Source organism: Myxocyprinus asiaticus, chromosome 4 (genome assembly GCF_019703515.2).
Source record: "Myxocyprinus asiaticus isolate MX2 ecotype Aquarium Trade chromosome 4, UBuf_Myxa_2, whole genome shotgun sequence".
Lineage (NCBI taxonomy): Eukaryota > Metazoa > Chordata > Actinopteri > Cypriniformes > Catostomidae > Myxocyprinus > Myxocyprinus asiaticus.
The window spans coordinates 116,008-142,521 of record NC_059347.1 but is presented as its reverse complement, the minus strand read 5'-3'; the positions used below and the strand labels follow the sequence as shown (position 1 = coordinate 142,521).

Genomic DNA, 26,514 nt, shown 5'->3' with positions numbered 1-26,514 from the left:
TGTTCAGTTATGGTCAGGTCACACATTCTCAGATACGGGTCGGGTTAGGACTTCAACTTGAGGCTCATGCAGACCTCTAACAAAAACATATATGGTGCATTAAGTGAATATGATGTTCTTTTGTTTTTAAAGCATTAGAGGCACATATGCCATAATAACAAACTAAATTTAAATTTTGAATTGGCCTGTCTCACCTCAATAGGTCTTGATCTTCTCAATTGTTTACAACTGAATTAAAATTAGTCACATAGATGAGTCCGCAGGTGCCCCCATGAAGACACACCCCTTAAGCGAGATATACAAGTTTTGATGATTTTTTTTTTGTCATGAGTCTGATTAATTCCTATGCAATACTGATGGGGCCAAAGTGTGACTTAAAGTAAAGAAAAGTAAAGATTATTTCATGTGGACAGATTCAGAATTTTATATCCAGCTATTTATTATTGTCCACAATTGTGGGTTGAGCAGAGATTTAATTTAACTCTTCTCCAATAGAAAACAAGGGGAACATTTAATTTTGGGAGGCATGTTGAATTTGGCTATCATGGCTTGTTTTAGGCATTCAAACAACTATCCGTCATGAGGGTGATGATTTCAAGAAGAATGTGCGAGTGTGTTGAGTGCATTTGTTACTGCAGTGCGGTCCCAGTTCATGGCCAATTCTGCTTTGATTGCTGCGTGTTCAGCTCCCATACCCATCTTAACCACTGGGGGTGAGAGTGAGTGCCTTTTAATTACTAAATCAGATAGGGTTTCTGTGTTATTAAAGGAGTCTGACTGACCTGACCATTCGCAGTTTTGACAAATGCTAGCAGCTGTGATTAAGCAACTACAAGAGGCATTAAAAAAAATCAAATAAATAAAAACACAAATAAATAAATAAATAAATAAATAAACAGTTTAAATACAATAAAAGATATAGTGTGTTACAACCTGTGGCTCAAAGGCCGCAACAAAGGAAGGACACATGAGTTTCAAAAAGTAACTTAAGGATTTATTAACAAAACATAAGATCTTTAATTAACAAAACATTTGTTGTGTGTTTTTCAGTACAATCAGTAGTGTAGAGCAGAATGCATGGAAAAAGATGTAATGTACTGCAGGTGGTGGGGGGGGGGGGTGCACAAAATAAACATCAAAGAAAAAGGTCCAAAGGACACCAAGAGCAGTCCCCTTCATAGCAGTCACAGTCTTTTTAAAGGGCCTAGAAGTACATTGTCTAGGTGTGTGCAATGAAGAAATTTGGACAAAACCCAATCACAACGACACGGGGAGCACAGACAGCAACGTGAACTAATCGTGAACAGTGATTAAAACCTGTATAAGGCTTTTAAGATCTATTTTTGCTAAAAACTCAAAAACTGATTCAGGCCTGACTTGATAACACTCTCTTCATAAGTACCAGCTGGATAATTTTTGTAAAAGGTGCCAGGTGAATAAAAACAGTTTTGTTAATAAAATATGCTTCAGGGACAGTGGACTCTGGCATGAGGCATATACTGGTGAAATTTCTCCTGCTATTAAAAACTCTCCTGGAGTGTCCTATTCAGCAGCGGGCATAAATGGTCTGATTTCAGGAATTTCTGAAGTGGAAAATGCATCTTTTCTAACTACAGGGTTGGTTTCTTGTTGTTTGTTTGTGTAACATGCCTGTAGAGAGAATACATATGATGCCTGCCATCTGTGGGCTATATTTGGAGGAAACAAAAAATCTTGGAAAGATACCATAGAGAAAGCGTTAATGAAACTTGTATACAGTCCTGTGGAAAGAATGGAGGTTTACCCATAGACACCTGCTAAAAGCAAATTAGGCACATTAAGATGTTCCTTAAACCAGTGAAACATTAGTGATATCAGTGAAAAATAAAACTACAATGGGAACCTGCAGGTCACGGCAGCTGGAGAGGGGGCTGAACTTGCACTGTAGAGGGAAAAACTTCATATTGCTAATGCTTAATTTAGAGGTAAAGCATATAGTCAAAGCTTCAGGGGCCTGAAGCCTAGGGCACACTACACGACTCATGCTCATCTGCTTTGAAGTTTTGAGTCAGTGACTAGTCGAGTGAGTAGTGGAGTGTGCGCTAGTCTTGGCCCGTGACGAGAAGTCATAGATCTCACGACCGATGTCGTGTTGTGTGCACACTCCCAAGATACGCCCGACAAGTCCTAGATGCTACGATGGATATCAAACCTGCTTGAAATCTAGACGTTGAGTCGGCAGGGGTGTGCACTCTCCCGATGAGCAGAGACTAGAAATGAATAACAGAAATGGAGAGAGTGCAAAAGGAGAGTCATTTATTGGGAGGCAGGAGACAAAAAAATATTAGAAAATAAATTTTACCCGCTGTCTCATTATTTTCAGCTGTTTTTCTCATTCTTATTGTTCCCTTTCTGTGCAAATCAGCAATAAACAGGTGCGAGCCGTTCTTTCATGTTGTTGACATATTACCAGGAATAAACTGTCCCATACACGCGAGTGTGTGAATTATTTTCGGAACGACTTCAGGGATCTTCTTAAAGGAACAGTTCACCCAAAAATGAAAATTTGATGATAATTTACTCACCCTCAGGCCATCCAAGATGTATCTGAGTTTCTTTCTTCATCAAAACAGAATTTAAGACTTTTAGGATTTCATTTCAGGCCTCCTCCTTTAAACAATGCAAGTGAATGTACTCCAGTTTTTGATGGTCCAAAATGCATATTTAGGGTGCATCAAAATAATCCACATGACTCCAGTCGACAAATAAAGTTCTTCTGAACCCAAAGGTCTGATTATTTTTAGAAACAAAACAATACTTATATACTTTTTTACTACAAATGTTCACTTCCGTACATCTCTGTGATGCGCGCTAATGAGAAGGATGACGTAAACTTGTTGGTAAGGTCACGCGTCACGTGGAGGAGGAGTCAGGAAGTGCGTCATTGTTTACAAGAGAAACTTGCACAGACCACAGACCAAGTGCTGTTCACAAACCAAAACAGTCCAAAACAATTTCAAAACAATATAAAATAAATAAAAAAATAAAAAATCAAAATAATTATTTAAAAAAAAAAATTACTGCAGTAAATAACCATCCTTTATTTCGGAGCAATGCCATTGCATTATCTACTGGTGCTTTTTCTTTAGCAGAAATATATAGGCTATATGACTGTCAGGAATTAAAGCCACACAAGTTGTAGTTAGTGAAACCAAGTGTGAGAGAGTTTACTGAGATTCACAGGATTTACAGTGTTTACACAGTGAGATCAATGGTACAGGTGATACCACACAGAAGAGAAGCTTCACAAACTGAAGAAGAGGTATCTGGCGAAACAGCAGAGTAAACACTAAACAGATATCGACAAAAATCAAGAGCAAATACAGACAGATAAATAAACACTGCGTGAGAGCAGCGCGGTCAAACTAGAGTCCTTTGTGTGAGAATTGACAGTGTAGTGGCATGAAGGTGAGTTATTTATGCAGGCAGTGATGCACGAGTGAATTGAGTGCAGGTGCGGTGAATTAGAAATCGGGTGATGAGGAGCGGAGCGCTGAGGGAGGTGCAGAGCCCGAGGGAGGCGTGACAATTACAACAATTCAGGGGCACAGCCGATGAATTCAGATATCAACCCTTTGTTTCTTTCGATGGTCTGAAATCCTCAGGGGTAAAATGTTCACTGCACACCCTCCAATATTTGAGAGAATTTAGGGGTGTACTGATATCCAGGTCAGCGCGATAAGCCAGAGCTTCAATTGCTCATGATCATGTATCGATGAAAAGTTTATATTTTTCCTGCCGTGCATTTTCTTTGGGGTTTCTGAAGGTTGAAGCATCCAGGACACACACACCAAACGACCATTGTGAACAATACACTTACACAAATACAAATCTACAGCAAAGACAATTAAACTTTTGTACAGTGCTCCTTCTCTTGTAAACAATGACGTGCTTCCTGCCTCCTCCACGTGACGCGTGACCTTACCAACGAGCTTACGTCATCCCTCTAATGAGCGCGTGTCACAGAGATGTATGGAAGTGAACATTTGTAGTTAAAAAAGTATTTAAGTATTGTTTTGTTTCTAAAAATAATTAGACCTTTGGGTTCAGAAGAACTTTATTTGTTGACTGGAGTCGTGTGGATTATTTTGATGCACCCTAAATATGCATTTTGGACCGTCAAAAAATGGAGTACATTCATTTGCATTGTTTAAAAGAGGAGGCCTGAAATGAAATCCTAAAAATCTTAAATTCTGTTTTGATGAAGAAAGAAACTCAGATACATCTTGGATGGCCTGAGGGTGAGTAAATTATCAGCACATTTTCATTTTTGGGTGAACTATTGCTTTAATTGTGGAAGGGTGAATTAAGAGTTTTTAAGACCCGCAGAAACCCTGAAATGATTCTAGAAAGAGTTTGGAGTTGGTGTTGATGTTGATGTGAGATATAGTGAGTATATTTCACTCACCCAGTTGTGTGTGTGTGTCTCTGATGTTCAATTTCACACAGACGCACTGAGGAATCAGGATAAAATATTGTAAATCCAGCATAGAGGGGTTGAGTGAATGTGGTGATGAATGTGTGTAAGTGTGTGAGTGTGTGTGTGTCAGAGACGCTGTAGAAGGACAGAATGCCGGCCAGACAGTCCACATACACTCCTACTCTCTTACAGTCGTGTGAAGGGGGACGTATGTCAGTTCTGTTATTATTGTGATAGACAGTGAATCCATAATCAGAGCACCACAGACTCCAGGAGTTTACACTGAATCCAAACCAACAGTCATAACTCTTTCCTTTCCTGCTGATTCCTTTATATGACACTGATATACCAGCACCTCCACTCCATTGAGTCTCCCAGTAACAGCGTCCAGTCAGACTCTCTCTACACAGAACCTGATGATGCCAATCAAATCTCTCTGGATGATAAAGATATAGCTTACACTTTCTCGCACGTGTCACCTTCCTGTTCCCCTCAGACAGAATGAGTTCAGTGTGTGCTGTGTTTGAATCCAGTGTGAGATCACAGACATCTGAACACAAGAAGAGAAAAAACACTTATAACACAACAATCACTAAACCAGTGTGTGTGTGTGTGTGAGTGAGAGAGGGAGAGAGAGAGAGAGAGTGTGAGTGAGTGAGTGTGTGCGCGCGCGCGCTGTGTTTGAATCCAGTGTGAGATCATAGACATCTGAACACAAGAAGAGAAAAAACACTTATAACACAACAATCACTAAACCAGTGTGTGAGTGTAATGTGTGTGTGTGAGAGAGAGAGAGAGTGTGTGCTGTGTTTGAATCCAGAGTGAGATCACAGACATCTGAACACAAGAAGAGAAAAACACTTCAAACACAAAAATCACTACACCAGTGTGTGTGAGTGTGTGTGTGTGTGTGTGTGTACCGGTTTTGCTATACTAGTGAAGGCCACATTTTTTAAAATGTCCTCACAAGTATAGTAAAACTGCTAGAAAACCTATTTGTGAGGACTTTTTAGCTGGCTCATAAAAAGGCTCATAAATCAGCTAAATTATGTTTATCTTTAAAGCTAATGAAGTGCACAGGTTTCTGTGAGGGTTAGGTTTAGGGGTAAGGTTAGGGGATAGAATATATCTTCAGCCTGCTATAAAATCAATGAAAGTCTATGAGATGTCCTCACAAGTATAGCAAAACCAACATGAGCGAGTGTGTGTGTGTGTGTGTGTGTGTTTGAATCCAGTGTGAGATCACAGACATCTGAACACAAGAAGAGAAAACACTTAACAGAACAAATCACTAAACCAGTGTGGTGAACATCAGTTAAGAGTTTATGGCAGGGCCCCTCTCTAATGTTCAGCATCATCAGATAAGATGCTAAGACAACTGCCAGAAACCTCTTACAGGGCAGGAAGGGGGGACCTTCTGCACCCAGGCAAGAATTGCCATAAAAATTCCTTCAGGACCTCCCGGATGCAGCAGCAGTTCATACCTATGTTTGGAGGCCTTAAATTAATACAAACTGCAACACATCCACTCCATCTTCATGCAAAGCACAGTTTATGTTAATGGTTATTGACTGTTAACACAACAGTTCACGGGACAGACCTATTAACAGATAAATGAATGCATGGACGATGACTTAACCGTTTCTTATCGTGTTTGGTCTCTATCTGTTCCATACGGTGCCTTTAATAATTTGAAAGAAGTTTTGGTAAAGAAATAATGCATGGGTAAAATGTTAAAGACACTGTTTTAACACTGTACTTTATGCTATGCAAATGAATTCCACACTACGGTGGGCAACACCGTGGCTACATCAGACACCAGTGGCCAATCACACTCCAGGATCGGAAAGGTGCCAGATTTAATCTCCTCCTCATCAGAAAGGGATAAATATGTCCCCTGGGTAGACACACCCTTGTCCTGTGTTTCCAACTCGATGGGGAAGGAGACAATAGCAGACACACCACCTCCTGAGTTTCTGACCTGATGAGGAAAGAGGCTACAAGACAGTTGAGGTTACATTTTTGTGAGCAAAACCTTTTATATTGCTTTATTGCTATATTGCTGCACTCTAGCTGAAAAAGAGCCCCAGCACTGAGGGACCTTATCTGACCCTTACGGCCCCTCCAGCAGTGCAGCCCAGTCCACAAAGGACCTCTGCATCGGCAGACATTGCCTGTCCCACACGGCTCCTCAGTGACTCAGCCAGCCTGCAAAGGACCCTGTGAAGATTCAACTGACCCAGCTGCCCAGTCCACTCTTTAAGGACCCCCTTGGCACAACCGAAGTTCAGCATCCTCCAGCCCAGCATGGCAACGACTACTGGATCGCAACTCTGCGCCCTTCCCACTGCACGCTACCCGCATCGCCAGTGGAAGACGTCTCTACTGCCGGACTGATCACCCGACTGTGTGGAACGTAAATATAAACTTACCAAATCTCTTTCTAGAGACATTGGCATTAGTTTATACCTGCAGCATATGTTTTTCTAACTTGCTTAGATAACAGTTACCTGGGGTCAGCTTGTTACAAATAATAGGTATATTATTTGTTTAATGATAAATAAGCATTATTTATCACCATTTTGCCAGAGCCATATGGTGGTTTCCCCATATAATTCTCTCCCATTGCTACATTCTGTTCAACAGCATTGCATTTTTCCATTCTGTTCAAATCATTTATTTGTTTTATTGTTTAATTCAGTACTTTCCTTTTTGGTTATTAATTTATTATCCTTTAGCAGTGCATATTCATTATTAGCATTATTCATAGTTGTGGTATTTACTCTTGCATATCTATTGTTAATTTCATTAATTTTATAACAAATGTGTCTTCATTGTGTTGATGATCAAAGACTCCACTAGTTGTCCAGACTCTCACAAATCCTTCAGATAAATCAGCTGACCAACTCCCTCTAGTTTACATTATTTCTAAATTATTGAACAGCTCTTTTGCGAGTGTTCTTAAATTGTTAAGATAGTATTTTTAACTGGTGACCCGTATTGCAAAGGGGGAGGGGTCATCTGATACAATAATAACCACACCTTAAGTGACACGTGATCAAAAATCACTACGTCATTGGTGAATTGTGTAGAAATCACACTGTGTGTGTGTGTGTGTGAGAGAGAGAGAGAGAGTGTGTGAGTGTGTGCTGTGTTTGAATCCAGTGTGAGATCCCAGAAATCTGAACACAAGAAGAGAAAAAATGCTTCAAACACAACAATCACGAAACCAGTGTGTTTGAGTATGTGTGAAATCACAGAAATCTGAACATGAAAAAAAAAGAAAAAAAAAACCTATAACACAATCACTAAACCAGTCTGTGTGTGTGATTGTGATTGTGTGAGCGAGTTTGTGTGTGTGTGTGTGTAGACCTACATTTGTGTAGTCCTGCTGTAATCATGAACTCTCCTCCATGATCCACACTATAAAAACACAAACACACACAAATGATGACATCACATTCAGCTCATCTGAAACACAATTCACACATCTGTGATGAAATACATTGTGGGATATAAAGTTTGAGACTCAAAATAAGTTTATTGTTCTGATTGTAATTGTTGTGTAATCTTCCATGGATCTTAAAACTAATGAAAATAGTTTGAATATTTATTTGCTTTGCTTGATCAGTGTCTACACTGTATGACTCTTTGATATGAAACTGTTATGAGAGCAACAAACCTGAACTACTTCATAGCCTACAGTTATAGAAAATTAACTTACTTCAAAATGCTGTAAGTGATTTTATCTGAAATAACACATAGAAAAATTATCACTTTCTCTCTTTCTCTATGCTGGGAGTGTTTGGGTGTGCGTGAGGGTGCATGTGAAAGTGGTTTTTCTACTGTTATTCTTTTTCTTTTTTCCCGGATTATTTAATTTGAGAATTTGGAAAGTGTAAAATCCGGTAATCGTTTGCTTGGAGCGTTGACGGTTGGATTGTTGGTGGAGTTGAGATGGCGTCTTGTCCGGAGGGTGGAGTGGCATCTCTCTCACTCCATCATGGCATGGTTGAACCAAGTGTGGCCGTGGAGGAAGTATTATTATCAATCGGAGAACAAGTTGGATATGAGAATATTTCTTCGGTGTGAAGAATGAACAAAACTGTGGTGGTTTTCTTGAAGGAGGCAAATTTAGTTAACCGTTTAGTAAGCAGTGGGATTTCGGTAAGTGGAGATTTTCTTACTATTTCACCGCTGGTTACTCCTACCACAAAGGTAGCAATTTCAAATGTGCTGCTGTTTTATCCCTAATGATGAGATTGAGCGTGAACTTTTGAGGTACGGAAAGTTTGCTAGTGCACTCAAAATGATTCCACTCGGATGCAAATATACAGCTTCAAAACATGTGATGTCGTTCAATAGACAGGTGCTAATGTTTCTGAACGAGTCTGAACTGAATGTGTCTTTCAGAATTTCATATGAAGGGAAGGCATATATGATTTACGCTAGTACAGGTAGTTTAAAGTGCTTTGAATGTGGAGATGGACACAAAAGGTTTACATGTCCACATAAGGCTGGCAGTAGTGGTGTTAATAATACACCGAATTCTATTACTGATTCAGAGGTCATTAATGAGTCTACTGGAGAGGAGACTATTCCTAATGAAGTCAAAGAAAGTGATGGAAATGAAATTGAATCATGTAGCTGTGCAGGAAATGAAAAAAAAAAATACTTCTGACAAAACTGTAGAATCAGGGGAACGTCTCGGATCAGAAACATGCAAGGATAGGGAGGTTGTTCAGAAGAATGAAAACACTATTGAAGTGGACAATGTGGAGATGAAGAGGATGTTAAATTGTCCTGAGATGGTTACTGAGGAAGAAATAAGGGATGACATGCTTTCAGATATTTCTGAGATTGGGTCTCAAAATACAGAGGAGCTGTATTCATTGGATGAGATTAATGATTTTTTGGACACAACTTTCGGTAAAGTGGTAGAGGTGAAACATTTTTTTTCCAGATGTGGAGAAGTTTGTTGTTTCGGTAAAAGTACTGCAGTGTACAGCGAGTTGAGGTATTTAGCAAACAGAAGAGGTTTAGATGAAATACATTTCTAACGAAGCTGTGGAAAAATAAAGAACCGTTCTCTTTTAAAAAGTAATGGTTAAATGCATGGGGTGACTTTCATGCTGTCATCTCTTTCTTTCTGTCTCTATCCACTTCATATTTCAACCTATTTATGGAGAACTTAAGGCTCAAGAGATAGAAGTAAAGTGGCAGTGGTATCAGAGTTTTTAAATATACATTGGGTTAATGTTGATTTTACAAGAGACTCACAGCAATGATGAAAATGAAACTGAGTGGAATAGGTGGTGGGAGGGACAATTGGTATTAAGTCATGGAACAAATACTAGGGCGGGAGTAGCTATATTATAAAATGTCAATATTTTATCTACTGAAGAAATTGAAAAAGGGTACTATTATTAAAAACAGAGTATGGGGAACATGTGTTTGTTCTAGTAAATGTGTATGCTCCAAATAGTGGGTAGGAAAAATGAGAGTATTTGATAAATTAGATAAAGCTCTTCAAAAATTAGATGATAATTGTAGCGCAGACACCAGGGCAGAAGTGTTAAGATTGATATGCAGCTTTGACAGTTTAAAAAAAAAAAAAAAAAAAAAAAAAGAGGGTAAACTAAGGCAGGCAAGAGTTCGGTACATAGGGATACAGTCCGGAAAGGCAAACCAAGTAAATCCAATAGGCAGAGGGGTAATCCGTAAAACAGGCAATAGTTCCAAATACTCACAAGTAGGCTGGGAAATAATAAACAGGCGGGAGTCAAAACACAGCGTAAACAGGTAAATGGGAATAAACACTCAGAAATGTTGATAGCAAACAAGACTTGCACTGAATGTGAGTGAACTGGGAACGTAAATAGACAGAGTTAATATGAAACAAATGAGTAGTCCAATAGAGGATGAGGAGAAAAATGTAGTTCGAGGAGTTAGTATTCAGGAGATGGCGACCTCTGGTGGCGTTCAGGAGAGATCGCAGGCACTGCAGGTGTAACAGAGCCCCCCCACCCGCAAACGGCTCCTGACATGAGAAGGTTGTCTGCATCAGGGTCTACCCCGACCTTTAGGAGCGGGCCGATTAGGGAAGCTGTGATGGAATTCAGTGATAAATGCAGGGTCCAGAATGTCCTCAGAATTAGTCCAGGAACGTTCCTCAGGCCCATAGCCTTCCCAGTCCATTAAGTATTGAAGTGTCCGACCCCAGGAGCTTGTGTACCCGGAAGGCTTCTTCTCCATCAATGAGGAATGGAGGGGGTCTCTGGGGTTCTTGAGAGCCTTCCTCTCTCGGAGGTGCCGTGGGTTTGAGTAGGGAGACATGAAAGGTGGGAGAAATATGGTAATTAGCAGGAGCTGAAGTTTAAATGACACAGGATCGATTGAAGGATCTTGAAAAGGACCAAATATACCTGGGACTTAGTTTCTTGCACGGGAGTCGAAGACGAAGGTCTCGGGTGGACAGCCAAACCCATTGTCCAGGAGCGTAGTTAGGGCCAAGGCGCCGATGGAGATTGGCTTGTGCACTCTGTCAGCAAATAGCATGTAGTAAGTGGACGTGAGCTTGATCCCAGATTGCATTGCTGCATCCAGTCGTTGACTGCAGGACCATCAGAAGGTTCCCCAGACCAGGGAAAGAGTGGTGGTTGAAACCCTAGGATGCACTTGAAAGGGATGGTTCCGGTGGCAGGCTTGAACAGAGTTCTGAGCATATTCAGCCCAGGGCAGGAAATGGTTCCAGTCATGCTGGTTGACTTGACAGTAGGCTTGGAGGAATTTACCTAGGTCCTGATTTAGCCGTTCGACTTGACCATTGGATTGAGGATGATAACCAGAAGTTAGACTCACATTGACATTAAGTTACTTAGAGAATGCGGACCAAACTCAGGAGGTGAACTGGGGACCCCTGTCGGAGACAATGTCTTCAGGAAGGCCATAAAAAGGCGGAAGACATACTGAAACAGGCTTTCTGCACATTCCACGGATGAAGGGAGTTTCCGTCCACCATGGTTAGGATGATGGTGCAACCCTGTGAATTGGGTAGATCCGTGACGAAATCTATTGCGATGTGGGACCAAGGATGTCGAGGGGCAGGTAGAGGCTGAAAGAGACCAGACGGGAGCCGTCAAAGAGACTTAGTGGTGGCACACACACAGCAGTTCTTTACATAATCAGCTACTTCTGTGGCTAGGTTCTCCCACCAAAATTGGTTTTGCACTAACCTGCACGTAGCTTGAATGCCTGGATGTCCCGAGCAGGCCGAGTCATGAACCCACAGAAGAATGGTTACATAAGGAACAGGGAACAAATACTTTCAGGAGGGCAGTCTGTGGGAGTGGGTTCTTGGTTCTGAGCTTGGGTAATGTCTTCCATTATGGCCTATAGTATGGGAGCAACAATGAGGGTAGGTGGGATGATGGAAGTCACAGGATTGTTGCCAGTAGAGGAGTCATAAATGTGGGACAGGGCATCGGCTTTGGTGTTTTTTGAGCCAGGTTGAAAGGTGATAGTGAAATCAAACCTGGAGAAGAGGGACCATCAAGCCTGACGAGGATTTAAGCACTTGGTAGACTGAATATACTCCAAATTGCGAGTATCCGCAATTACCAGAAATGGATGGCGAGCTCCCTCCAACCAGTGTCTCCACTCCTCAAAAGCCACTTTCATAGCTAAGAGTTCTCGGTTGCAGACATTGTAGTTTCTTTTGGCAGAGGATAACTTGCGTGAGAAAGGCACATGGATGGAGTTTAGCGGGAGATCCTTGTCGTTGGGAAAGTATTGAACCAACTCCAGAGTCAGAGGCATCCACTTCCAGCACGATGGGTCGAGAGGGGTCAGGATTAATGAGAATGGGGGCAGCAGTGAAGTGACGCTTCAGGTCATCGAATGCTTGATGGGCAGAAGGTGTCCAGTTTAGTCTCTGGACTTTACCACGGAGCAAAGAGGTGAGTGGGGCAGCCACAGAGCTGAAACCTCGGATGAACCGCCTATAGAAATTGGCAAATCCAAGGAAGCGCTGTAGTTCCTTGATAGACAACAGCAAAGGCCACTGCAGCACAGCTTGTACTTTGGATGAGTCCATGGAGACCCCCTCAGGGGAGATGATATACCCCAGGAAGGAGATGGTTGACTGGTGGAACTCACTTCATCTTGGCGTATAGACGGTTGAGTACCACTCTGACGTGTTGGACGTGCTCATCGAGGGAAGAGAATATAAGAATATCGATGTAGACTAGAACCCATTTGCCAATAATATCATGGAAAATGTCGTTAACAAAGGCCTGGAAGACAGAGGGACTATTGGAAAGTCTGAAAGGCATTACCTGATATTCATAGTGGCCAGTGTGTGAAGGCAGTCTTCCATTCACCCCCCCTCCCGGATGCGGATTAAGTTGTAGGCATTACGAAGATCCAGTTTAGTGAAGATCTTGGTGCTTCATAACTGCTCTAGCGCTGGTGGTAGCCGAGGAAGGGGGTAGCGATACTTGATGACTGCGTTCAGGCCTCGGTAGTCAATGCATGGACGAAGACCCCCATCCTTCTTTCCTACGAAGAAGGAAGCCGCAGAGGCTGGAGAAGTGGAAGGTCGAATGAAACCCTTTTCCAGGGATTCCGCAATGTACTCCTCCATAGCTTTAGTCTCAGGCTCAGTTAAGGGGTATATACACATCTGCAAGGTGGAGGGGAACCAGGCAAAAGGTCAATGGCACAGTCAGAGGAATGATGAGGAGGAAGTTGGGTAGCCTTAGATTTGCTGAAAGCCTCCTGGAGATCCGAATAAATCTGTGGTAGTGTGGACATCTCCTTTTCAGAGAGTATGGTAGTGGTGCATACCGGAGGGAGAGAGATGGATTCAGGGAGGTAGAGGCAAGACTGGAAACAGGAAGTACTCCAAGTGATCAGTCCATCTCTCCAGGAGATCTCAGGGTTGTGAAGTCTCAGCCATGGCAGGCCAAGAACAATCGGGTTCTTAGGAGAGTGAGTAACTAGGAACTGAATCTCCTCATGATGAAAGACCAACTTGGGTGATCTGCTGAATCTTGCCAGAGCCCAGGGGTCGTCCGTCTAGTGCGGACACATGTAATGGAGGGACACAAGGGACAAAAAAGACAATTTGAGATTCGTGGTGAGGGCCAGGTCAGTAAAGTTACCAGCAGCCCCAGAATCTACAATGGCTGACATCTGCTGCTGACACTATTCCGAACATGCAAAAATGAGTTCAAACTGATCAGTATGAATTAAGTTTGACAATTCAACACTCACGAGTAGGGCAGGCAGCCAGTAAATGTCCCGACTGTCCGCAGTAGATACGGAGTCACTCTCGGAGACGACGTCGCCGCTCTTCAGGGACGAGAGGGGAATGACCCACTTGCATGGGCTTGTGATGACTGGTGGCAGCGATGTCAGAAGGAAGTGGATGTAGGGAGCTTACTGGACGACGGGCCTTGATCAGGTTATCCAGGCGAATGGCGAGTTTGATGAATTCATCCAGAGACTTCCCTTCGTCCTGGCATGCTAGTCCCATTTGAAGATCAGCATTCAACCCCTGATGGAACAACAGCTTTAAAGTGTTCTCAGCCCACATGGTTTGTGCTGCTAGCATGCGGAAGGATAAGCAAAGTCAGCCGCAGACTTATTCTGCTTGTGACTCAGAAGAAGTTCTCCCAGGTCTTTACCACCCTCAGAGTGCTCAAACTTCCCATAAACGAGCAAGGAAGTTAGACAGGGAACCCTTTAAGAGGTTTTCACAACTCCAAACTGCCGTAACCCAGTCTGGTGCTTTACCTGACAGCAGTGATATTATGAAGGAAACACGAGCTTCATCATTAGGATACATGAGGTAATTGTGACAGAAAAAGCTCACATTGTAACAGAAATCCTCGACACTTACTGGATGATCCGTCAAACTTCTCTGGAAGCAAGAGTCAAGGATTAACAATAGCTGTAGAGGGTGTTGTGTTGTAGGCCGAGTTGTTATCGGAACTCCCCTTCGGAGATACACTTGGGTTTGGCTGCACGGATTTGAAGAGTTCTTCCGTGATTGAGGTGAGTTTGCACAGCTGTTGATGGTGACTCGTAAGCATGTTTTGGCGCAAGCAGCCAAGCTCATGTAGCTGTTGGAAAGCTGCTGGATCCAAGTTAGGCGAAGTCTTCTGTAGCGCAGATGCCAGGGCAGAAGTGTTAAGATCCATATGCAGCTTTATTGACAGTAAAACCATTAAAACAAAGTAAATAAAAGGGTAAACAAAGGCAGACAAGACTTCGGTACACAGGGATACAGTCCGGAAAGGCAAACCAAGTAAATCCAATAGGCAGAGGGGTAATCAGTAAAACAGGCAGTAGTTCCAAATACTCACAAGCAGGCTGGGAAATACAAATAAACAGGCAGGAGTCAAAACACAGGGTAAACAGGTAATGAGAATAAATGCTCAGAAATGCTGACAGGCAAACAAGACTTCACACTGAATGCAACTGAACTGGGAACTTAAATAGACAGAGTTAATATGAAACAGATGGGAGAGTAATCAAACAGAGAGGAGGATGATGGGAAATGTAGTTCGAGAGGAGTTAGTATTCAGGAGATGGTGACCTCTGGTGGCGTTCAGGAGAGATCACAGGTGATGCAGGTGTAACAATAATGCTTGGTTAGTGTTAGGAGGGGACTGGAACTGTACTATTAATTTTATAATTGATAGAAATGGTGAGGAGCCACATAGTCATTCTGGTGAAGCACTGTCAAATATAGTTGGTAAATATGATTTAACAGATGTTTGGAGAAGAAGGAATACAGGAGTGAGGCGATATACTTGGATTAAATTAGCATAAAATATGGTTAGCGGGGCTAGTCTGGATAGATTTTATTTAAGTAAGATGGTGGAAAATAGGGTGATGAGTGCATCAATATTACCTAATGGTTTTTCTGACCATCATTTGATTATTTTTTATTTTAACATTAAGCAAACTTCAAGACCTAAGTATTATTGGATTTTAATGAAAAAATGCTAAAAGACGTTTTTTTTATTATTATTATTAGTTTTGAACTGTTTTGGGATAAATGGAAAGGAAAATAAGTTATTTTGACGATTTTAGTCAATGTGGGCAAGGTACAAATTAAAGAGTTTTGTCAAAAGTTTCTGCTCATACCTTGGCAAATGTGAAGAAAACTATACAAAGTTTGCAAAAAGAAATTTGAGTCTTTGTAAGAGGACTTGACAAATAACAAAGGAGTACAGAACAATGGTACAATTTTAAACAAAAAAAGGAAACAACTTGGAACTCTGTTATAAGGACAAGTGAAAGGGGCACTCAAAAGATCAAGGATTTGTTCCATCAAGGACATGGATGCCCCAACTTCATATTTCTTTAATGTGGAAAAAAGGATGATTCAATATAAAGAGATGCATCATCTTTGTTGTCCAAATGGAAATTTAACAACAGATCTGGCTGAAATGAGGAAGTGGACTTTTTTACTATGTTATATAGTGATGAGAGATGTGATCCTGATAGTGCAAAGGATTTACTTAAAGATCTACCACAGTTGGAACAAACAAACAAACAAACAAACAAAAAAGTCTTGGATGATATAACTACATATGGAGAATTAACAAAAGCAGTGCAGCAGTTGACTATGGGACATTCTCCAGGGTTAGATGGTTTAACAGCTGAATCTACAAATATTTTTGGGGAATATTAGGGGAAGATTTTTATGAAGTTGTATTAGAATGTTTTAAAAATAAAGTACTTCCTGTTAGTTGTAGGCAGGCTGTACTTTCCCTGTTACCATAAAAAGGCCAGTGTCCTTATTATGTTTGGATTATACAATATTATCAAAATCTATAGCAAATAGGCTTAAAAATTGTTTAAACATGTTGATTCAGAAAGATTAAACATATTGTATACTGAAGCGATCAATAATGGACCATTTATTTTTATTAAGAGATGTGATTGATTTTAGCTGTACAAGTTATTCTAATTTGGGTGTACTGTCAATAGATCAAGAAAAAGCATTTGATAGGGTGGACCATGAATATCTTTTTAAGGTTTTAAAGAGTTTTGGAATTGGTGATCAATTTATTTCATATGTTAAATTGTTATATTTTGATGTACCAGTTATGATTAAGGTTGGTGGAGCACTAAGTACCCCAGTAACAGTCACAAGAGGTATTAGACAGGGTTGTCCTCTTTCTGGACAATTATATAGTCTTGTAATTGAACCTTTTTTGTGTAAGCTAAGGAGAGATCTTGGTGTTTTTTCAATTGCAGGTGTAAAGAAAAATGTTATAGTGTATATATCTGCTTATGCTGATGATATAACTGTTTTTATTTCAGGACAAAAAGATGTAACAGCTCTTGAAACAAGCATTAGGCAATATGAGAAGGCTTCCTCAGCTAAAGTTAACTAGGAGAAAAGTGAGAGGTTTATTATTGGCAGGTGGAAAGACACCGGGCCTCCGAAACTTCCAGGAGGACTGATTTGGGGAGGGAGGGTATAAAAGTGTTGGGTGTTTTTTTTTTTAGGAAAGTTTTTAAAAAATGAATTGGGAGGGAGTGCTGGAGAAGTTAGTATTGTCCATTTAGACTCGATTGTCTAAATGGAAATGGCTATTACCACAATTATCCTACAGAAGAACAGTTTTAGTGGCAAATAATCTGGCAAATTCCACATTGTCACACAAAGTCTTTGTTCTGGAACCACCCAGTGAACTGATCTGTAACATACCGAGGACAACTGTAGTTTTTTTTTGGACTCGAGCTGCAGTACTTTATCTACCGGTACACGAAGGAGGTCAAGGTCTGGTGGATGTAAAGAGTCATATTTTTGCTTTCAGACTGCAAGCAGTACAGAAATTGCTTTATCAAGAGGATTTAGCATGGACACAGATGGCATGTGCATTCCTGCAGAAGGTTTGGACTAGACAAACACCTATTTTTTTAAGAATGGATGGGTTGAGTCTGGACAATCTCACTTCTTTTTATAAATCAATGTTATAAGCTTGGTGTAATGTCTTAAAAGTGGATAGAAATTTAAATGAACTTGGAGACTGGATTAATGAGGAACCTTTATTTCATAATCCATTGATTCAGACCAGACTTATGTCATCAGTAAGCATTCAGAGAACTCTCGTAAAGAATGGAGTCACTAAACTATGACACTTACTGGATGATGGTGGATGGAGTTCAGTGGAAACTTTCAAAGAACTGTCTGGTTTGTGGTCAACAAGAATTGCTTCACAATTGAGAGATGAGATATTTGCTGTTTTGCCAAACAGTGACCTTACCAACAAGCTTACGTCATCCCTCTTGTGAGCGCGCATCACAGAGATGTACAGAAGCGTACATTTGTAGTTAAAAAGTATATAAGTATTGTTTTGTTTCTAAAAATAATCAATCGTTTGGATTCAGAAGAACTTTATTGGTCAATTGGAGCCGTGTAGATTATTTTGTTGCACCCTAAATATGCATTTTGGACCTTCACTTGCATTGTTTAACACCTGATTTTATGAAGAAAGAAACTCAGATACATCTTGAATGGCCTGAGGGTGAGTAAATTATCAGCAAATTTTCATTATTGGGTGAACTATTCCTTTAAGATGTATGAGACTCAGAGGTCTTTTTAGGCTGCTTGATGCTTGGTTTCAGGGTTTTGGTGAAGAGTTTTCCTACAAAGTTTTTATTGGGGGAATCAAATACAAAATGTTAGACAGAGGAAAAGTATGTTTATTAAATTATTTAATTGGTACAGCAAAGCTTGCTGTCACAATTTCATGTGTTTTTGTTCATGTCTTTTATTTTGAAAACTAAGTTCCTTGTTCCTTCCATGTTTTCATGTGTTTTGTTCTCATTGGTTCCTTATGTTACTGTCATGTGACCCTCTTGTTCCACTGTGTTTATTAGTCCTGTCTCTTCATTGGTCTGTTTAATAGTCTTGTTATCAGTTCTGTTTTATCATTGGTTCTTGTTTCATTGCCTTGTTTTCATGTTCATTAGTTTAGTCCAGTCATTGGTTGTCTGTCTTGTAGTTACCCATGTTCATGTATTTAAGCCCTCATGTTTGCCATTGTCATTTGTCAAGTATTGTGTTATTGTAGCGTCAGGTGTAGTCTCTTGTTCTGGATTCACGGTTTTTGGATCTCACTCGTGTAAATAAACTGCACTTGGGTTCTCACACTTCATTGTCTCCGTCTGCTCCTGTGTCTTCAGCCTGCCTACACGTTACACTTGCAATGTGGGAAAACAAGAAAAAAAGGGGTTTGGATTTGGTTTAACAGTTGTGGAAATAATATTAAAGTGTATGGTAAAACGTTTTTCTTTTTAATTGTTGATGTCTCTAAATACAAAATTCAAATAGCTTTATTGGCATGATAAAGAGGCTGTAAAACCATCAAACTTAACTTTTACAACTAGATTAAACTTTCAGAGAAGGCTTTTGTGAAGTTAACAAAGTTTCACATGACAAACTTATTTAATTCAATAAAATCTTCAGTGATAACTCAAGTGTTGCACACTAGCAGTCAGAAGTTTGCACACATCTATTCATTCTTTACTATTACTCTAAAATTAGCAAAATTATTTCATAAATAATGAAAACTATGAAATAACACAAGGAATTTGAGAATTCTGTATTGATCAATCCATGTTAAATAAACTCTTTTGAAACAGTATTGGAGTTCACATGTATGATGACTAAGATCATAAGAAATGCTGATTCCATGTTTTATAATTGAATTATTGCACATTTACAGAGGGTTCAGTGTTTGCATTTCCTGTGTGTTTTGATGCAGTTTGTGAAATATACAATCTGTTGTTTTCTGTGCGAGTGAGACGAGTAAAGAGCGCTGTTGCATAAATCTTCATCACGAGCGTCATCCACACACATTACTGAAGCTAATAATGACACACAAGCCTGTTATTTAGTTTTCTTGGAACTGAGTGTGTTAACACTAACTACAAAACAAATATGTGATTAATCGTGATTAAATATTTTAATCGACAGCCTTACAATTCATGAGGGGTGTGAGAGGTCCAGGAACTGAGTTTGACACCCCTGCAATACATACACACAACATCCCACCAATAATAAACTCAAGGGCTTTCACACTGCACTTAACCCTGGGTGACTGTCTTTTTAAACCCGCTTTTAACCTCAAGTAAAGCAACATTTCACACTTGTCATTCTGAAAGGTGATTAGCACCTCTTTTAATCCTGGATAATGAAACCTGCTCCAGAGCAGTGTTAGCGCCATTTTTAAAAGTGCACCAGTACATTTTTAGCTGGCTCTTATTTGTCCCAATAGTACCAGTGGTTTTGGACTTTATACTGTCATTTATCATCATGGAGACACAAAGTTTATTTACTAACTGCTGCCACGTCACACAAAGATGTTTTTATATGTTCTGTTTTATTACTTTTAGTCTGTGTTTTTCTCTGTCTCATACTACACACATCAGTATAATGGACATTCTCGGATTAAATCTAAATGAATTCTCACAGGTTGTTGTACACTGGACTGTGAGCGGACTGTCGTGACTCGTGAACTCTCTGGCAACTGATGAGACCATTGTGTGCTCGCTCTTGGTGCTTGATGTCACACCGTTTATCTGTGATCATTATTGTTATTATTAGTGGTAGTAAATGGTCAGCTGCATGACAGTTTGTTATGTGCTGTCAACATGGCAGTATCCATGAGGGGGCGACCCGCTCAATGTAAAATTAAACTGCTTTTATTGAGGTCAGTAGCTGACTGGAGTCTTAATCTAATGTGAGTGTACATCATTTTAAACAGATTTGTGTGCTAACCAAATTAGCAAAGCAAATAAAAGCTGAAAACACAACGGAAATAACCCACAACACAATGAAATTAAGCCACAACACAAGATTATCATAAAAGAAATATGTATAAAAATGCTCTGGATATCTGGAATATCTTTTTTTTATTTATTTAATTTTTTTTTTATCAAAACACTTAACTCACATAATGTCGTCAACATTTCTAACTTTCTGAAGCCATACTGGCTTTGACCAGGAACTTCTCTTGTAGTGTCTTGTGGTGGGACGCTTCACGTCTGGTCCTTATCACCCTGTCGGGGTTATTGTGCGATTACAACCTGCTGTTTCTACATTATCCCTTACTTACAATATGCCAAACTATAAAATATAATTTTTGAATAAATATTTTATAATGTATTAAACTGAATTTAGCATAAACAAAAATCCTAATAATTTGTAATGATTACTGCCCAAATTAACAGTTTAGATATGCATTTGATTCAGTGATTGGTTGCTTTTGTAACTTAGTTTGTTTCTTAACAATACTTACTTAAAATAAATGAATATTAATTTGCAGTTTATTTATTGGTGTTTTCTCAAGTACTGTTTTCTGCTACCGTATCACTGTCCATTTCCTGTATGCCTAACACACTTTATAAACCATATTTAGTACTTTACAATTAAAACATATTATTAGTACTATTAACCTCTTAATGACGGGTGGGTTAAAAATGACCCACTTGTGTATTTATTTACATTTAATTTATGTTTAATGCATGTTTAAACTGTGAAACTGTGAACTAATATTGACATCAATATATTATTTGAAAGATCTTGGTCTCAAGATTTGACATTTTAAAGAGATTTTGACGATCGCAAAGTTACAACAATAAGATTTTATTAAACGTGTCAAGAGTGAAAATCAAAACACAGAAAATGAAACCAGAGGTTCTTCCAGCCAAACACAGATGAGCCCAGTCCTCCAAACTTCTGTATGCTTTTCATTGCAAAATCCATATATTTTAGTCCAAAAATTTACAAATATGAATATATATTGATCAATCTGTCTTTGATCAGGTTTCATATATTCAACACAAGTTATCATTCATGTCCATTCTCTGCAAAATCTTGCACTCTGTGCAGTGTTTCAGTAGAAAAACACCCAAACATGACATTTGGCAGGGTCTTACGAATAAAATATGCCCTCTCTCAAAATTTTCTGTGCAGTTGTGTTTGGGTAGTCACTCAAAATAGCCAAACAGGGCAGTCAACAAGAGTGACGTAAAGATTTGCGTCATCCATGTTTGTCTCTGGATAAAGCTGGCCAATGAAAAGCTAGATCATTTTTGACTGATGGGTTGTGTAGACGATATGAGGGTTGTATATATCCCTGATGCCGAATCGTGAAGGTTCGGAGTGGAAATCCGTGGAATGTGTTTGTTTGTGTTTGCGCTTTTACGCACAGTGTGCAGTTACAGTGTGTTACTGCTGTACTGTCGACAAAGAACTCGGCTTTTGGCTCCCAATGTATTGACTTGATTTTTCACTGCTTTTGCTTTGCCATTCACCAAAAGGCCTTTAGCCTCTGCCTCAAGCCGAGAGGCGCCACCCTCCTTGGCTTCAGTCACAATCACCGAGGGCCTGGAGGAACCGCTCCTCCCAGCTGCATTTTTTCATCAAACCCCCTGTTCAACTGCACATACAGGGGGCTCTTGCATGTCATTCAAGCCAAGATGAGCCACACTCCCCGGCTTTGCTCACCATGAGTTAGACCGTGGCGCACAGGCGCTCCCGATGCATTGACTTAGTAAATTTTTCAAAGCTTTTGCTTTGCCGTTCACCCAGGGCCTTTAGCCTCTGCTTCAAGCCTAGAGGCGCCACCCTCCTTGGCTTCAGTCACCATCACCATAGGCCTGGAGGAACCGCTCCTCCCGAATAAATTTTTTTCATCAAACCCCCTTGTGGTAGCGGGGGCGTGGTCAAGCGTCCGCCCGGAGAGAGAGAAAGTGGTAAGGGTGCATACACCTGAGCCAGATATTGATTAACACCTGTTTACAATTCTAGTGAGCTTGGGGAGAGCGGCATAAAAGCAACCAAGCCAGCGCCAGAGGGACAGAGAGAGTTAGGGAACAAGACTACTGCTGTGAAGCTGAAATATAAATGTGAAGTAGTTTTATTGTGAAGCTGTAAGTCCAGAAAGTTACCAATTAAAGCCTGACCTGTGTGTGGAGAAATCCGGTTCCCTGCGTCCTCCTTCCCTCTTGTTGTGAAGTTCCTTACACTGGTGCTGGAACCTGGAAAGAATCAAGTTGGAGGAAGTATGTACCCATGGAGTCCCCCCATCTGGCAGAAATCCTCAAATCCCTCGCCGGCCTACACCAGACCCATCAACAATCCCTGCTTGAGTTTATGATTATATATACTTATGAGATTACGATGATCTGAAAAAGCCCATCCTGCAGTGGTTTGGCCACAGTCCAGAGCAGTATCAACAGCTTTTCTACTCCATGAAGTTGGAGAGGACCGGCCGCCCGTTTGCTTTCACCCAATGGCAGCCGAGACAGCCTGGAAATGGCCACTGGCGGGGGACCACAACGTCGAGGTAGTGATCGACCAGGTGGTGCTGGAGCAGCTAATCCATCGACTACCAAAAGGGATGCCAGAATGGGTCCAGTACCACCACCCGGCATCGCTGGAGGCAGCTGTCCAGTTGGCGGATGACCATATGGTGGCATACCCGGGGGCAGAAGAGCCCTCCTACTCTCTCTCCCCTCCCCTATGTTGTTCCCATTCTCTTCTCCCTCCCCCATCCCCTCTCACTCTGCTCTCTCTCCACAGCCCATCCCAGCTCCAATGAGGCGTGAGTCCCGAAGCCGGCTTCCCGTTCATGGGGGTTTGTTCCCCCAGTGACTGCACTGCCTCACCGCTCTCCCCCTCAGGTGGATGTGCCCGATGATGTGGGTGCGGGCGTAGCGTCTGAGCCAGCCTGATGGAGTTGCAGGGATCCGGGGCACTTCCAGGATCAATGCCCTGTGATGGAGCTGGGAACTGTGGTCTGGGTCCCTGACACTCCACACGCTGCCTCCGATCAGGCCGGAGAATACAAGATACCGGTAAGTGTTAAGGGGAGTACTCACCAAGCCTTGGTGGACACGGGTTGCAACCAAACCACTATCCACCAATGCTTGGTTCAACATGAACAACACAGGGTGACGTGAGGGGGAGAGGCTGCAGCCCCTCCCTTCCTCAGGGGATTTCTCTAAGGGGATTTCTCTCTGGAGCAGTCGAGGGACGAAACCCTCAGGCACACCTTCGAACAAGTGAAAGTTATTGATGGTCAACAACTCATATCCGCATTTTGCAATAATAAAGGAGCGGTTGTATAGTGACGCAGGATGCTCGAACACAGGAAGATACAACCCAGCTCTTAATACCGTGGTGCCGCTGGGAAATGTTGGCTCATTATAATCTGATTGCGGGTCACTTAGGGGAGAGGAAAAACATGGAACCGACTAATAGCCCATTTTTATTGGCCAGGCATTGGCGGCGATGTTCGCAGGTGGTGTGCAGCATGCCGTGAATGTCAGCTGGTGAATCCACTGGCCTGGATATCCGGAAGCATTGCCTCTACACAACATCTTAGCATGCAGTGTTGCGGAAGCACTCTTCAAAATGTGTTTACCATCCACAAACAGATGGCCTGGTGGAGTGATTTAATAAAACCCTTAAAAATATGATTAGTAAGTTCGTGCACGTGGATGCTAGAAATTGGGAAAAATGGCTCGATCCCCTGTTATTCGCAGCATGGAAGGTCCCACAAGCCTCCACTGGGTTTTCACCATTCGAGCTGCTGTATGGGCGGCGCCCGCACGGCGTGCTCGAGGTCATACGGGAAGCTTGGGAGGAGGGACCTTCAACCAATAAGAAAGAAATTCAATACATTCTTGATCTTAGAGCAAAACTCCACATTTTGGGGCAGCTAACACAGGAGAATTTGCTCCAAGCTCAGGAACATCAAAGTTGACTGTATAACAGGGGAACTCGGCTGCAGGAATTTGCATCGGGATACAAAGTGCTCGTATTACTCCCCACATTGTGCTCCAAATGACTTGGCAAGTGGCAAGGACCATTTAAGGTCACACGACGAGGGAGGGATCTCGATTATGAAGTAAAGCAGACCGATAGAGGGGGTACATGTCAAATATATCACCTCAACCTCCTGAAATTATGGAGGGAGGCGGTCCCTGTGACATTGGCTATGGTAGTTCTGGAGAGGGCGGAGCTCGGGCCGGAGGTGAATACAAAACACAACCATATCAACCTGGTCACTTGCAGAGACCACCTCTCACCATATCAAGTCGCAGAGGTTGCCAAGTTGCAACAGGAATTTGCAGATGTGTTTCCCCCTCTGTCGGTTCATATAAACCTCATCCAGCACTGACATCCCATCAGCATTTACACAGGTGTATGCAAAACAAACCAAAACACTTCTCTTTGAAATATAACAAAGTTTATTTATGCAGTAATATCAATTAATAATTAATACAATGCAGTTGATAAACTTCCGACTTACAACTACAAACTAAACAGTGATATGATTAGATATGGTAACCAAAATAATCCTATAACACGAGGAAGGTGTGTGTGTGTGTGTGTGTAAGGAGGGACACGCACAAAATGGCGGGCGTGACTCTTGTGGAGAGTATGTCACGTGAGATTTCCGACCAGAGAATATGGCCGCGAATGTGGGCGGAGAGAAACCGGTCAATGGCGTCTGCCAGTTTACCGCATGTATCCGCTTGTACGATAGCTTAGGGACAAAGCTGAGCTTTATCATGAAGTTATCTACTAGCCAAAAATGTGTGCGAGAATGTTTGTGAGGGGTCGAGTGTGTGTGGTTAGTACAAGAGAGAGAATTAAGTGACGGCCCCAAAGCCGGTTTCGCGATCGTGGGAGAGAAAGCAGCTGTTAGTTTATCATTCAGAGACGCAGTGGACGGCTCGTAAACCGTCCCACGGTCTTTGATTCTTTACTGGATAAACTCAGTGTGCTGGTCTCACCCACAATGGCGGAAATACACAACAGTCCAATGTGGTTGGATTACAACACAGCAGATCTCATTCGTGATACCAGTACATTACAGTAATACCGTGAGTATTATTATTAGCAATGAGCGGACTCGGCGGTCCATAAACTGTACAAGCAATAACCTTGATACACAAGAATAACACACTATAATATTCTATCTCTGCCCAGACGTAAACCTCTTACTTGAATCGCATGAGGATGCGGTTAGAATGTGTGTTCATCCATCGTTTGACTCCGACTCGTTTCCTCGAGGCTCAGGTGATGACGGGAGGCCGTTTCCTCGTTCTGTCGGCGGGCGGTACGGCTGCTGATTCTCGGCGGGCTGGCAGAGAAATCAGCGACGTTGATTTGATTGAAGATGGAAGAGAAATCTTTTATCTCTTCACTTCTGCAGGCAAATGGATGAAGATGCAGATTGCTCGGCGGTCTCCTTCGGATCCGTTAGAGTGTTCGGTGGAACACAGAGTAATCTCAACTCGTCCAGTGAGATGGAGATTGTATGGCCACAGTTTCAAGTCGGATGTTACTTGCTTGTGCCACGAGGCTACACCTGAGAGCAGTGATGAGCTGCATCTACACACGCAAGCAAAGTTGCTAGAAGCAAATCCCGGAAGCATCTCAGAGATATTTCTACTCCTGATGACGTCATGGTTGAGGGGCGTTCTGTCGTGTGCCTCATCCAATAGGATTTGAGAGTTAGATCCTTTAGTGAGCAAGACTTCATGGGATTTGTAGTCTGTTTTGGACTCCCTTTGTTTGATTTTGGCATGGTTTTTATCAGTAAGATTTATGACGGAGGCCTCAGTCAGGCTTTTACGACTGTTAGGCCTGCCTTCGTCTTCTATCTGAATACATGAGGCCCAACAGTATGTGTTATATGGCCTTATTTCAGTGACTTAAAATTTTTGTTTTTCAAAAACCACGCATAAACGTTATTTTCTCAAAAATACAAACATGTACATACATGTTGCTCACATATTACTGTAGCTCAGTTTGTGCTGAATACAGTTTTATCAGACTTTAGCCATTAATATGTTTTAAGCAACTGTAAAAAGCACAAATGTCAAGGCATGTCAAAACTTCTTCAGGGCCTAAAACACCCTCAGACACCAGAGGGTTAAAGCCTGACCTGTGTGTGGAGAAATCCAGTTCCCTGCATCCTCCTTCCGTCTTGTTGTGAAGTTCC

The 26,514-nt window shown here is 41.5% G+C and overlaps 1 protein-coding gene across 2 annotated transcripts in view; it reads right to left on the bottom strand.

Moving 5' to 3' along the window:
• Positions 1 to 996: 996 nt before the first annotated feature.
• LOC127440202 (NACHT, LRR and PYD domains-containing protein 12-like) overlaps positions 997 to 26,514 on the bottom strand; it is a 46,676-nt gene continuing 21,158 nt past the window's right edge. Inside the window, exons 8-10 of one of the 2 annotated variants that reach the window (XM_051696665.1) lie at positions 7,836 to 7,882; positions 4,920 to 5,009; positions 997 to 2,249 (exon numbers count right to left, since the gene is read on the bottom strand). In XM_051696665.1, the coding sequence (XP_051552625.1) occupies positions 2,203 to 2,249; positions 4,920 to 5,009; positions 7,836 to 7,882 (184 nt within the window). In that variant the 3' untranslated portion in view covers positions 997 to 2,202. Of the gene's footprint in view, positions 2,250 to 4,382; positions 5,010 to 7,835; positions 7,883 to 26,514 lie in introns of those variants that run through there. The other variant, XM_051696664.1, reaches the window with a different exon arrangement.